General features: G+C 39.3%; 1 protein-coding gene across 1 annotated transcript in view; it reads left to right on the top strand.

Moving 5' to 3' along the window:
• LOC134815602 (uncharacterized) overlaps positions 1-13,968 on the top strand; it is a 28,997-nt gene extending 15,029 nt beyond the window's left edge. The window contains exons 2-3 of the mRNA XM_063824154.1: positions 12,610-12,721; positions 12,899-13,968. Coding sequence (XP_063680224.1) covers positions 12,632-12,721; positions 12,899-13,615 — 807 coding nt within the window. The 5' untranslated portion in view covers positions 12,610-12,631 and the 3' untranslated portion in view covers positions 13,616-13,968. The remainder of the gene's footprint in view (positions 1-12,609; positions 12,722-12,898) is intronic.
• The last annotated feature ends 279 nt before the right edge of the window (positions 13,969-14,247 follow it).

Genomic DNA, 14,247 nt, shown 5'->3' with positions numbered 1-14,247 from the left:
GTGACCCACTAAGTGACCCTAGTTGTAGTGAACGGTGAATTTTGACGTATTAATCCAGAACGTTTAGAACGTGAGAGGTGTGGACTATAATGTTATAATTAGGTCAAATTTCATCGATGCTCTAAAAAGAAAAGAAAGGTTTTAAAAAGGAATGAAAGGTTTTTTATACTCCTACAAACTGACGCTATTACAGTTCTTCAAAACAAAGGACTGTGTAAATTAACTAGCTTTTGTGTCATTTTGTCAGACACATCAATCCAACCCTATACAACACCTACTTCCAAAACCAAACAATTGGAATAAACTGAATCAAAAAGCCCATTTCAGCCGTCCAATTTAATACGAATTAGTTACAAGATCCAGTGAAGAAGTAATTACAAGGAAAGTGAATATAAAATTGATACTGAATAGACAATGTCCCTAAACCCTCAAGGAAACCCACACCCCCCCCACCCCCCACCCCCCCCCCCCCACTTAATGTAATACCACACTTCAACTAAAAGGGACGCACCTCCTAAAAGGACCGAACCCATTAACTACCTCCATGCAAAGATCCCCCGATAATGGACCAGCTATTCACGGTTAGAAATATAAATCACCAAACTCGCAGTCTAATTTTGACCACATAAGGAAGCTACATAACCTGATAGGTCAAACACATACCAAGAAAACTAGTTTAAATTAATACAGGAAGCTTAATGCCATTAGTTTACATTATATCAACATTGGTAGATATAAATTTTATTAATCATGAGCTCCAATCTATGCGACAATAAGATAGAATAATGTTATAATTTACAATCTATTTTATGGTATTAAACCGTAACTGTAAATAATCCCACGTTTAAATAAATTTGACATCCGTGTTAATTTTGAACAAAAATAATAAATACATAAAAACAACCCGGAAATTTTACTGGGCGCCACCCCAAAATAACCAAACAAAAACCCGGATGTTTACTGCGGGAAGTAAAGAGCAATTTATTGGGAAATCATGGTTGAGCCCCGGGTTAAAGGGGGAGGAAAAAAAACTTTTGCCCCCAAAAAACCCCCCTTTTCCAAAAGGGTCAAAAATTTTAACGGGAAAAACAAAAAAGATGCACAAAAAGAAAAAAAAGAAAATTTCAAGGCAAAAATTAAAAAAAAATCCCCCCACACCCCGCTGGCACAAAATTTTTTCTCCCCCCGGGATTTTCCAATTTTTAAAAAGCTGTTTTCTTTATCAGCTAAAACAAAAAACAAAAACCCCAAAATTATCCACTTTCCCCCCCCGGCCCCAACAAACCCCCCAAACCCGTCCCCCCAGAAGTAAGATTTTCCCCCCTTTCAGGCCCCCCCTTTCCCCCCATGGCAAAAAAAAAAACAAAAAAACCTTTTGCATACGTACAATTTTTTTAAAAATTTTTGTAAAGCCGAAACCAACGCGGAAATAGGCCCCCCCGAAACCCCTCCTGGGAGCCAGTGAATAACTGCATAAAAACCTATACTTGTACCTAGGGGAAAACCTTTTCCATCCCCCCCCTTGACTACGAAAAAATCTAGAAACCCAAAAATAAAAAACAACGGGGGGGTGCCTAATGAAAAGGCTTGTGGAAACCAATTATCCTAAATCACAAATAATAAAGTCCCACAGTGGTGACCCATAATTGGAAAACCCTAGTTTTTTTGGTAAAACGGTGCTTTTTGAGGTAAAGGTCCCCCGAAAAAAGTTTTTTCCCCAAAAAAAGTGGGGAAAAGGGGGGGGACTAAAAAAAGGAATAATTGGTCAAAATTTCACGATGCCCTAAAAAGAAAAAAAAAGGGGTTTTTTTTAAAAAAAGGAATGAAAAAAGGTTTTTTTTCCCTTTCCCTTTTCCTACACGACTGAAAACCTATTTACAGTTTTTTTAAAAAAAAAAAGGGACTTTTGGGGAACCGTAACCGCTTTTTGGGGGGGTCCCCCTTTTTGTCCAGAACCTCCCCCCCCAACCCTAACCCCCCCTAACAAACCCCACCAAAACCCAAACCAACAATTTGGGAAAAAAAAATGAAAAAAAAAAGCCCCCCCGGTTTTAGTAATTACCCTTTTCCATGGGGAAAAAAGTTTAAATTTAAGGGGAAAAAAAAAAGTTGGGATAAAAAATTTGAGTAAACCCGGAACAAAAAGTTTTTCCCCTTTTATTAATGCCCCTTTTAATGGTGAACACCCCCCCCCCCCCCCCCCCTTAATGGTATACACCTTCACTAAAAGGTGACTGCACCTTCACTAAAAGGTGACTGCACCTTCACTAAAAGGTGACTGCCCCTGATAGTGATAGCTAGTTCAGCGTTAGGATATAATAAAATTCAAAACTGCAGTCAATTTTGACCATAGACTCATAGACGATAGGCCATAGAAAACTTAATTATAAGGTAACAGAATTATGCATTATTTACATTATTCACATTGGTAGATATAAAGTATTTATTCTATGAGCTCATCTATCGACAATAAAGTAATGAATGTTATAATATTACAATCGTGACTTTAATGGTGATTAAACGTGACTGTAAGAACAGGCCGTGTATATTTGACCGGTGACGTTTGACAAATAAAATGTCATAAAACATTTTGTGGTCTTGAGGAATTCTACTGAATTCATTTTTGGTTTTTACTGATGATCTCATGATCTGCTAGCAATAATTATTATGCTTTACATTATATAAACTTATAAGTAACTTACCCATATGCCATAGCATCGGTATATCAATGAAATGGTTAATTTTACAGATAAATTTGTTTTACTGATAGATAATTCGGGTACCTCACCGTGCCACATACCATGATAACGATCACAGATAATATTATATTATTATTATTATTCAATTGCTCAATCTACCTCCTAACTCATCTTCTGAAGATTTCACAACTGTGCTTACGTTAGAAGTTAGGGCAAGTAAGTTATTACTGTAAATTATATTAAGATCTAATAATCGTTACTCCTATTTGCTATTTTAGGGGTCTGATATCATATAACAATATCATAGAATTAGAGGTCTGCTGACTGTTGAGCGGAATGAACTTGATTCCTTAATCGCGGCAATATAACCATGACCAGGAAATCCAACATTTCTGATAGAGTCATTTGTGTAAACGAGCATATTTAATATACAGTGTATCAGTATCAATTAAGTTAGATCTTAACAAATGAGACGCACTGCTCACAAGCAGTAAGCACTTAACGACTACTAATTAATCAGCAGCTACTTAATCAGCAGCTACTTAATCAGCAGCTACTTAATCAGCAGCTACTTAATCAGCAGCTACTTAATCAGCAGCTACTTAATCAGCAGCTACTTAATCAGCAGCTACTTAATCAGCAGCTACTTAATCAGCAGCTACTTAATCAGCAGCTACTTAATCAGCAGCTACTTAATCAGCAGCTACTTAATCAGCAGCTACTTAATCAGCAGCTACTTAATCAGCAGCTACTTAATCAGCAGCTACTTAATCAGCAGCTACTTAATCAGCAGCTACTTAATCAGCAGCTACTTAATCAGCAGCTACTTAATCAGCAGCTACTTAATCAGCAGCTACTTAATCAGCAGCTACTTAATCAGCAGCTACGGAGTGTTATAAAGTTGTTGTACTCTATAAGTGTATATTCACCTACAAGCATAACTGCTTGGCGTGATGAGGTACATCTTTGATTGGTCGAAGGTCTTTCAACAACACAGCATCATCACTTTCATAGTAGTCCCCGGCTTATGACGGGTTCATAGCGGTATTAAACATGTTTTTCTGGGCCCAAACATTCTACGCTCCTACTATGCTATTACTGGTCTCTTGACTAACTCCCAATCATCTGTCCATATGGTATTGTTTCTGGACAAATAGATGGTATACGATGCCCTCAGGCTGATCTCAGCGATCTTCATGCAGGCCTTCTTCTTCTCTTTGTTGTTTACGTTCAGGTGGTTCATAAAGGTTGGGAGGCTATAGTTGTAAATGCCTCGAGCTCCCACTTCTACTGTCTGGAGCTTGCAAGCCCATCCGTTGGCTTCTATATCTTCTGTCAGCTGCTGATATCTCTTCATCTTTCGCTTCTCTTGATCAGCAAAGTTCTGCTCATTTCCACAAGTCAGCTCCATTAGATAAACCTTCTTTGCTTTATCTGAATAGATCACTACATCAGGTCTTAGTGGTGTAGCTGCAATGTGCTGCGGGAAGTTCCTCTGTCTCTCATCCTCATCAAATATTATCTTCCAGTCGTTGGCATCTGAAAAGAAATATCTTTGGGTCTTATGATGAGTTGGGTCAGCTAAGGTAACCTTCTCGCGCTTATTGCCTGCCTTGTGAAAGACCGACGGTGCCCTCTTCGATTCCTTGGCGATGTCGGAATTAAACTCTTCAATCTGTGATGAAACGGTCTTCATGATTTCACGTAGGACCTGATCATGGCGCCAGTTGAAACGTCCCTGTCTTAGTGCAACCTTGCAGAACGTCAGGATATGATTGAGTGTCCCTTGTTTGCTGCAGAGTTTACAGTTTCCTGAAACGGCTTTATTCCAAAGCTTTAAGTTGCTAGGTGTTGACGCAGTGTCATGAATAGCATTGACATGAAACTTTAACAGTTCCGGACTAAGTTGATAGATCAAGTTATTCCACGTGGTGTCAAATGTCATTGTATTTTCCCATGTGAGAAAGAGGTTTTGCCGCTTTTTGTCAAAAAGTGAACAAATAAGTGTTGCAGCTACTTAATCAGCAGCTACTTAATCAGCAGCTACTTAATCAGCAGCTACTTAATCAGCAGCTACTTAATCAGCAGCTACTTAATCAGCAGCTACTTAATCAGCAGCTACTTAATCAGCAGCTACTTAATCAGCAGCTACTTAATCAGCAGCTACTAATTAATCAGCAGCTACTTAATCAGCAGCTTCAGAGCTTGATCTAACACATCCGGTAATGATTCCGAGTCACTGTCTTAAGGACATTCTAACTACCCCAGTGTCCCTTAAATGAGTGTTCGAACTGTTTTCATTCGGAGTTACAGTTGCATAATTTACGCCCGTCTTTGAGTTTGTGTGTAATCTTTCTTGATAGTGTATTTTTGACTTTTGGAGTAACTTTGTGAATTTTATAAACCTCTCCTGCATAATTTATTACCTTATCGGTGCATTATTCACTTTTATCCGGTTAAATTATTATATTTGATCTTGTTTCTTTTTCGTACAGATTGTAGTGAAGTTAACTTTTTTAACGTGTTTTGGGTCTTATTTATGATTTTCTTATAATTATCTTATTTATTTCATTGATGTATTGTCACGACGGGTCCGTTAGTGTTCCCTTTGACTATTTAAGTTTAATTCCAGTTTAATTCCAGTTTAATTCCACTAGTTAAAAGGTTAAATTTCAAGTCGACTCAAACTGAATGAGATTTAATTGCGATAAAATTATCAAACTCAAAACTGCAATCAATTTTGGCAAAGACTAAATATATAATGTATAATAGGAATAATGCTTAGGAGTCGCATTTGGTGATGTTTCTGATGAGATTTTTGATGATTCCTTGAGAAAATGTTATTTTTTCCTGAAAAGTGCATTTTCCTTTTGTTGCAATACACGCAACCATCAGGCATTTCATCGGAAACGTAACAAGTAATAATTCACATTAGAAGATGTAAAGGGTTAACTCTATGAGATGTAAAAGACTTATTCTATTGTCGTCATTGCAAAACAAAAGAACCCTCTGACCTTACCTAATACTCTAATATGTTAGTATTAATCGTGACCATGATAAAATTTATACGTGGCCATTATAGACCCAACGAGCGGATGACCTTTGGAGAATAAGATTTTATTTGCATTTTTGTGGTCTGGAGGAATGATTTTATTTTACCTATTTGTTATGCTATACGTATAATTAGTGACATAATATCCGATATGCGATAACACCGGAAGATCAGTAGTGTGGTAGATCTGTAGATATAGATCGAAAGGGTGTTTTTTTTATAGTTAGGAAGTGTACGTTCACTTAATATTTTATAATTATTAATAAACTTTAAAATCAAAGTAATGATTTCAATAGTTAGGAAGTTCTTGAAACATATGAATGATACGAAAAGTTTTTATTAGCAGGAGCTTTCGAAATATGTGAATATTGTCTTCAGCAGGAGATGATGGGGTGACTAGTTGAATATATATAATCAACTATATACTACCACTCTATCATATAATTATATATATAATAGAGTGGTTTCAAAGAGGGTGTGTGAGGGTGAGGGTGGACTGAAGAAGGTGGAAAAAAGTAAAATATCATAGAAACAAAAAATCTGGTCTTCTGAAGTGGGGCGGAAGAAAATGCCAATTTTTGGGTTAGGTGATTTTAGAGGCTATGCCGTAAAATCTCTAAAAAAGTGTATATCTAGAGCACAAACGCGCAGCTTTGTCTAGTACTTTAGTTAAGTTTTCGAAATTGTCCCACATTCAAAACGACGATTTTTTGTCGCCCCACTAACACGCCCCCCCACCCCCCCCCCCCCCCCCGCACAGCCAGGGGCCGCGGGCCCATCGTTACGCACTGCAGTGGCCTCATAAGAACTTAGGAAGGGACGGCGTTGGTAGAGGAATGAAACGGTGAGAGGTGTTGTACTTTCTTGTGTTCCAATAACTTATTGCTGCAATACTGCATTTCGCCATTTCCCAGTCGTCCATCACTAACCAGAACGGTTGGGTCAAAGATAAAAAGACCAAGAAAAGTTTTCCTTTAGATTTCTCTACAGATTGATTTTAGTTGTGCGGTTCGCAGTACTGCTTTCTTGAGTGATGCCAGGGCTTTATGGTGGGAAAAACTACACTAGATCACAAATAGTGAAAAACTACCATAGATCTCAGGCAAGAAAGAAAAACTAGCTCTACAAAAGCAGAAACCTCAGACCGTATTAAAGTACAACCACAACGTCCCTGGTCTGCAACTAAGGAGTAACAGAACCCGTATTCACCAAGCTGTCACACAGCAAAATAGAGCCTACCACTCCCCCTAACCCGTTAAAGCCGGCTTTGAGCCAGTTATTGGGCACTGTTAAAACTGCTGCGTCTAACACAGTGGGTATGAGACTGAAAAACAGAAAAACTCAACATTCAATCAGACCCTCAAGTATGTGCATGTCAGATAAGACACAAGCTGCTACTTCACTGATGACACATGGCTGCGTGATAGGACAGAATTGCGACGACGCAACATTAATAAATCAAGAAACAGCATCAACAAAACGCCTCAAAAGAAATTGAGACAGACATGCTAACAAGCTAGTAGATGCTATACTACGCTGATGACACGGAGCGTACGTTTGAAGCCACACGTGCCTTGCCACTGATAAACAAGAGAAACCAATATCAGTGTCAACGCAGCATCAGCTCGTGGGAAAACGAGAAGAGAAAGGCTGCCATTGTCCGTGAATGGGTTTTGCAAACACTATGCCCGTCCAATACCCTTTGCAACCCTTCATGGACCTCTCGACCCTTCAGACTCCTATACAATGTAAAGAAGTACACTATGCAGCCTCCAAAGTTGAAGAATGGGAAGGCAGTAGGCCCAGATCAGCTTTTTACCACTACCTCCTTAAACTATGCTCTAAAAATTTCTACGACAATAGCTGTACCCTCATTAACCATCTTTTGAGCGTAATTGAAATGTTCCATCTTTTACAGAGGGATATTTGGCACCCACTGCAGAAGCCTGACAAACCCAACGCCTATAAGGTCTCAGGCCCTATGTCTACTCAAACGGTACTAGAAGCTCTTGTCCCTTATCAACACTTCACAGGGTCAGGAGACAGATAGCTGAGGACTTGAGTATACTGGACCCTTGCAAAATGCGTACAAGGCAGGTCACAATTGTGCTGCATATTTGTAGGGACCCAACGCCGTACTTATATCTGTAGTGACGTGAGAAAAAGATTGGAAATTCTCCAAAAAGGGGCATCCGATCTGAGATCAGCTTTTGACACAAACCTTAAAGCGCCCAGTCATTCTTGACTTGCTAAAGGAAGCTGGTTGCTGCAACAATTGACATCAGGTTAGCAGGTATTTGTGTCAAATACAAGAACTCGAATTAAGATTGACGAAACCATCTCTCTGGAGTTTGAAACCCTCCAAGGATCTTTCCAAGGTGATGCAGGCTTCAGGGGCAGTTTACTCTATACTTTGCTGGCGCTCTGTACACCTAAGAGTATGTTTCATTTCACTACCTGCGAACAAACCCTCCTTTTGACCCAGACTCTCCTCTTGCCAATATAATGGGAGTCTGCAGATGATGCAGATTCGGTGATGACGCCGAAGAAAATTCTGCCGTGAGATGCTGCCTATTTGCAGAGAATTTTGGCTGAATGGGTGTACTTGTAACGAAGCAAGACCTGGAATTTGTCCGTTGCTCTATAGCAGCAAACCAGATGTCGAAGAGACAGGAGAGCCATTAAGAGGTACTGGTAGGGCATGGGGAAGGTTGTGTCACTGGGATCCAGACTTTGCAGCAAATCTGACATTATTCACCGCTGTATCTATTCATAGCTAATGGTGCTTTAGTAAGTACAACAAAGTTTGCTGGAAGAAAGTCCCGAATTTCATGGACACAAAGTGAAGTTATACGTGGCCCTTGTCACCCAGTATACTACTGCTGTACAACTGCAATAGCTGAGGCCGCTCAGATAAAATCCTTCAGAAAGTGGATGTATGTCCAGCGCAAACATTTGAGGCGGATCCTGACTCCACTTATCCCCGATTCATCGTTAACGAGTACTTTATGCTCGTTGTTGGGTGATCCAATTAAAAGAGGAGGGTTGCTAAGTCTCGCTGAAATGCTCGAGGATAGAGTTGGTAGACATCAGATCAGTATTTTCAAAACCATTTTGAGTGATGTAAATAATAAAGAAATATGAATTTATGTAATACTAATTTGACAGATATGGACAGAACTACGACTTACGTAAAGCCGTCCAACCAGAAAAACATGTGGAGCAATTTGTTTAGTTCTTGATACTTTAACTTTTTTGGGTTAGTTTTTTTCTGAGTTCTAACATTGTAGACTTATCAGTCCTAGGATTGTTTATGTTACTTACTTCGGATTTGTGTAAAGTTTGATAATAATAATGTTATTGTTTATACATGGCGTGATAAAACACATGGTATTGGAAGTAGAAGTAGTGGTCAGATTCCCGTGGGAAGCAGTAACCATGGTTCTGTGCATGCTGCTGCTTAATAATCACCTAACAACTTGTTATTTTCTCTCTTACCAAAAATGTTTGCTGAATATTCACAGTAACAAATATTATTCTCTCTATCAATCATGTTTGTTAAATATTCACAGTAACAAATATTATTTTCTTATTCAACCATGTTTTGTTAAAACATTCACAGTAACAAATGTTATTTTCTTATTCACATGTTTGTGAATTCTTTGCTTCTCAAGTTAATTATGGCAACCTCGTACTGTCGGTGTAAAGAAACGGCCCCTGGACAATTCTTCTTCAAAACAGAAAAAATTGTAAATCAGTGGTAACTTATCAATATATCAACTCACAATTACAAACTAAATCACGTCATTAGTTGTCATAACAACGCCTTTCCAAATAAACACCAACAACTTTTTAAATCCCTCTGCTGACAATTAACTGCTTTATTTATAAGTGGAGGGTCGAGAGATTGTCATATTTGATGATCAACCTTAAACTAACTGAACAGTAAAATTTTCTTAATTGAGCTACGACTGGTAGATGAAACCACATCTCTAAACGTTTAATTTAGTCTCTTACATTACGTGACAGTATTAAAAAGAAAAATCACTGATCCAATAACTTACAAAACAAGAGCTATACCAGAACGACGTTATTTGCTCTTCATCAAAACAAATATGATAATGAAAACTGTTTATCTGAAGAGTATTTAGAACATCACCATGGTACCTGTGCTACTGTAACCAGGTAACCAGATCATGGCAGAGAAACCACTGAAGCAGGTGTAACCATGTTGATATTGTATCACCACTGCTGTGTTACATGGTTACTGCATCTATCAAAATAAACATTGAAAACTAAGATTAAGAACCGTCAAATCCATGTTTGAGTGAATGATTGGGTGCTGTACCCCTGGCAACATAATTTTAATAATCTCCACGAGAAAAAGCCCATACCAAAAAACCCACATCCCAACAACGATTCAATTAAAAACTTACTTAATTGGTCTTTAACTATTAACAAAATAGTTAATGGGCTAATGAGTTAATTGGCTTATAAAACTAGCCTGGCTACACTAAGTTTTCTTAACAGCTTATTGGGAGTCCAGCTCTCAAAATCAAATCACCTCCGTCAGGAATTACAAGGCCCCTGGTCTGTAAATCACGTGGACGTAACAAACAGTGTATCACGCAGTTCCCAAGGAGACGACACTAATGACGTCACTACAAGGCGTTCAGGTTGGTTCCTCTACCTCGTTCAAACACGTGATATCCGCAGTTACCAAGGAGACAACCTCTGACGTCACTACAAGGCGTCAGGTCGGTTCCTCCTACCTGTTGCAAAACAAGTGATATGACGCAGTTACCAAGGAGACGAAACTCTGACGTCACTACAAGGCGTCAGGGCGGTTCTCCCTACCCTCGTTGCAAACAGTGATATCACGCAGTTACCAGGAGACGAAACTTGACGTCACTACAAGGCGCGTCAGGTCGGTTCCTCCTACCCTCGTTGCCAAACACGTGATACACGCTGTTATCCAAGGAGACGACACTCTGAGTCACTACAAGGCGTCTCGGTCGGTTCCTCCTTCACCCTCGTTGCAAAACACGCGTGAGATATCACGCAGTTACAAGGAGACGGACACTCTGACGTCATACAAGCGTCAGTGGTTCCTCCTACCTCGTTGCAAACACGTGCATATCACGCAGGTTACCAAGGAGACCGACACTCTGACGTCACTACAAGTCGTCCAGGTCGGTTCCTTCCTACCCTGTTGACTGAAGTGTTGAGGAGGAGGAGGAGTAACCGGTATATATTAGCTGGTCCCGCTGTTAGATAACTGCGCTCTACTGGCCCCGTTAAATACCTGTCTGTTCTAGTCGTCTGAAAATGAAGGAGTGTTCCATGGTAACGGCAGAGGAGAAATCTTAAAGCAAGAACATTATGCACCTTGGCTCTACATTACGGACCAACTGTACAGGACCACTGCACTGGGGGGGGGGGTGGGGTAAAACGATATATTACCTCCAGGAAGAGATATGTTTCTTGTCTTTGTAACTGGCCCAGATTGAACGTTCGCCAACTTCTCCACCACTTACCACCGTTCATAACGTCCATTTGCCTAGGCTTTCAGCGCGATAAACCTGAAACCAAACATTCGGTAACCATGAGTAACAAGATTACTGTACTTGTAACTATGGTAACAGGATATTACTATACTTGAACATGGTATCAAGATACTATACTTGTAACCATGGTTACAGATTAATATACTTTGTAACCATGGTAACAAGATTTTACTGTACTTGTAACCATGGTACAAGATTTACTATACTTGAAACCTTGGTTACAAGATTATTATACTTGTAATCATTGGTAAACAAGTTAGGTACTTGTAACCTGGTTAACATATCAATACACTACTATCTGTAAAAAGGTTATTAGTAACTCTGTGTCCCCCACCCACCCCCCACCCACCCCCCCCCCCCCCCCCCCCACACTAAACAGGTAACTATACTCACCTTTTATAATAACTATAACAACATAAACAACACACAGTAACCCATGGTAACTAACCTGTGTTTATTAGAAGCATAACAACACGCAGTAACCATGGTAACTAAACCTGTGCTTTATTAGAAGCATAACAACGCGCCAGGAACCAGGGGAAAAAAAAATAAAAACTAACCTGTGCTTTATTCGAAGCATTAACAACACGCAGTAACCTTTAAAAACCACTGTTTCCTCGAAACTGTGAGAATTTTCACAATACCAAATTTGTCATACCTTTTTGGAAAGATCAGTGAGTTTCGCCTAGGTGCCATATTTGATGGTGCGCGGCTTTTGGAGCAAAAGTAGCTGTAAAAGTCGCGTAATTTTACCAAATTTGACCATTTTTGTCGTATTATTCGGATTTATCTTCAGTTCCTTAAATGAGATCATTCTGGAAATTGACGACGACCTTCCAATAAGATCCGTCATCTTCTATGAAAATATCAATCTGACTGGCTGTCCCATGTCTGGCTAAACTTCTCAATAGGTTCACTAGGTTTAGGCTAATTACGTTTTGAATTAGGGCACTGTAAATCCATCCACAACGTATTATCCGAGCCGGAGTGTCAGTGCTTTTATTCGAGATCTTTACCGAAGTTTGATTCAGCCAATATAAGATTCCATAGGGTTGCAACTTTTCTCCGTGTAGTTTTAGTTTTACGAAAGTTTCTGTACGCGCTTACAATTTTTGAACACGTCAACTTTCACCTATTATTTATCAAATGTTTCTGTATGATCTGAGATTTGAAGCATCTTCAGATCCGTTATGATTCAGAAGCTTTTTTCCCTTTAAACAGTACGTTCACAAAATTGAGTGATGATAAATATTGAAAACTAAGAAATTTTCTATAAAATTCAACCTTGAAGGAAGAACAATCAGCTTCTTCTAATGGCTTCTCAAGTAAACAAGATACTTGGATTTATGTTCTTATTAGCTTCAGTATCAAGTACTAACAACTCGCCCAGAAATAACATCATAGTAAGTTAGATATTAAACTTATTATGGTTTCTTTACTAGTAGTTCCAAATATAAAAGCGAGTTCTTCGTTTAAAAGCTAATATCTCGTATTCTTTTTAATACCTTGGTCACCAACAAGTTCTTCAAATCTAACCATGAATTTCTTCTAAAACCTTGTTTATCCTAGTCAAATTTCAGGACGAAGACGATGTGGCTGACCTCAAGGATTTACTCCACTCATCAATGCAGAGCATAATCTTACTAAACGACCTCGTTACTAAGCTCACGGAAAATGTTTCTGATCTGACCATCTCATTTGCTGATACCAAAGCCGATATGCGAAACCTGAAGACCACAGTTGAGGAAGAGAGGGCGAACCTGAAGACTTCCGTTGAGGAAAAGATGACCAACCTGATGACCTCAGTCGAGGAAGATATGGCTGACTCGAAGACTTCAGCTGAGGAAAAGATGGCGAACCTGAAGACCACAGTTGATAGTGAAATGGCGAACCTGAAGACCTCAGTTGAGGAAGACATGGCGGACCTAAAAGCTGCCCCTAGGGAGGTGATGATAGTGAGTGGGGAGGAAGAAGCAGGTGAGGCTGGATGTGCTAGAGTATGTTCTGGAACCACTGGTCGAGGCACCACAAATTGGATTGATGCTTCTTCTACCAGTGTCCGGGTGAGTGTGGACATTAGCGACTGCGGGTTTGTCAAGGTACCAACTGTCACCACCTCGGTTGAGGGAAACTTTTATCATTGTAAAGCTACTGGTCTTGCTGCAGTCTACACCACAACCACAACATCTTTTGATATGGTTGTAGGTGGACCATCATCATCGTATTATCCAGTTGGAGGAAGGGCTGCGTCCTGGGGTTGGAATGTAGAATGGATATCTGTTGGATACATCTGCTAATATAATTCAAACTGAAAAGAATAAACTAGACTTCTTCTGGTGGGACTGTTTGATTATTGACTTGGCGAATATTCCGATAAAAAGTGTTTTTTATCGTGTTTCTTTCTTGCATGATATAATCTATGGGGTCATGACCTATCTTCTTGTATATCTAATACTATAACTATTGCTGGATAAAAGTAATAACTGGCCAAGTCGTCACGTTAAATTCCTTGTCATCGCCTTCATCGTTTTAAGAGTATCATGTTTTTATTTTACGGTTGATAATTTGTTGATATTTTAGCTAGGAGAAAGCACAACGCACTTTTAGAGCCGATGTTAAGCTTTTAAAGTGAATTCTACTGGAAGTTTATTCATACTTGTAGGTTTACAACCTACCAGGACGCGCGCCGAGTTGGACCCGTTAAATTCATACGAATAAGTTTAACAGGCGATGGTTCCAGCGCTAATCAATTAAATTCTGTTAGTCATCTAGTTAAAGTGGTTTTATTGTGTTATTCGTTATTGTACAAGTTTGAAGATTTGCAATCCGATTAACGGGTGATACTCGTAAAATATCTGTTCCATATATTGGCGCGCGTCCTGGTAGGTTGTAAACCTACAACAATCCGATAACTCGTTCAGAAAAATTG

The sequence above is a fragment of the Bolinopsis microptera genome, chromosome 5 (genome assembly GCF_026151205.1).
Source record: "Bolinopsis microptera isolate Bmic1 chromosome 5, MBARI_Bmic_1.0, whole genome shotgun sequence".
Classification (NCBI taxonomy): domain Eukaryota; kingdom Metazoa; phylum Ctenophora; class Tentaculata; order Lobata; family Bolinopsidae; genus Bolinopsis; species Bolinopsis microptera.
The sequence above is the reverse complement of the archived record's forward strand: the minus strand, read 5'-3'. Positions and strand labels throughout refer to the sequence as shown.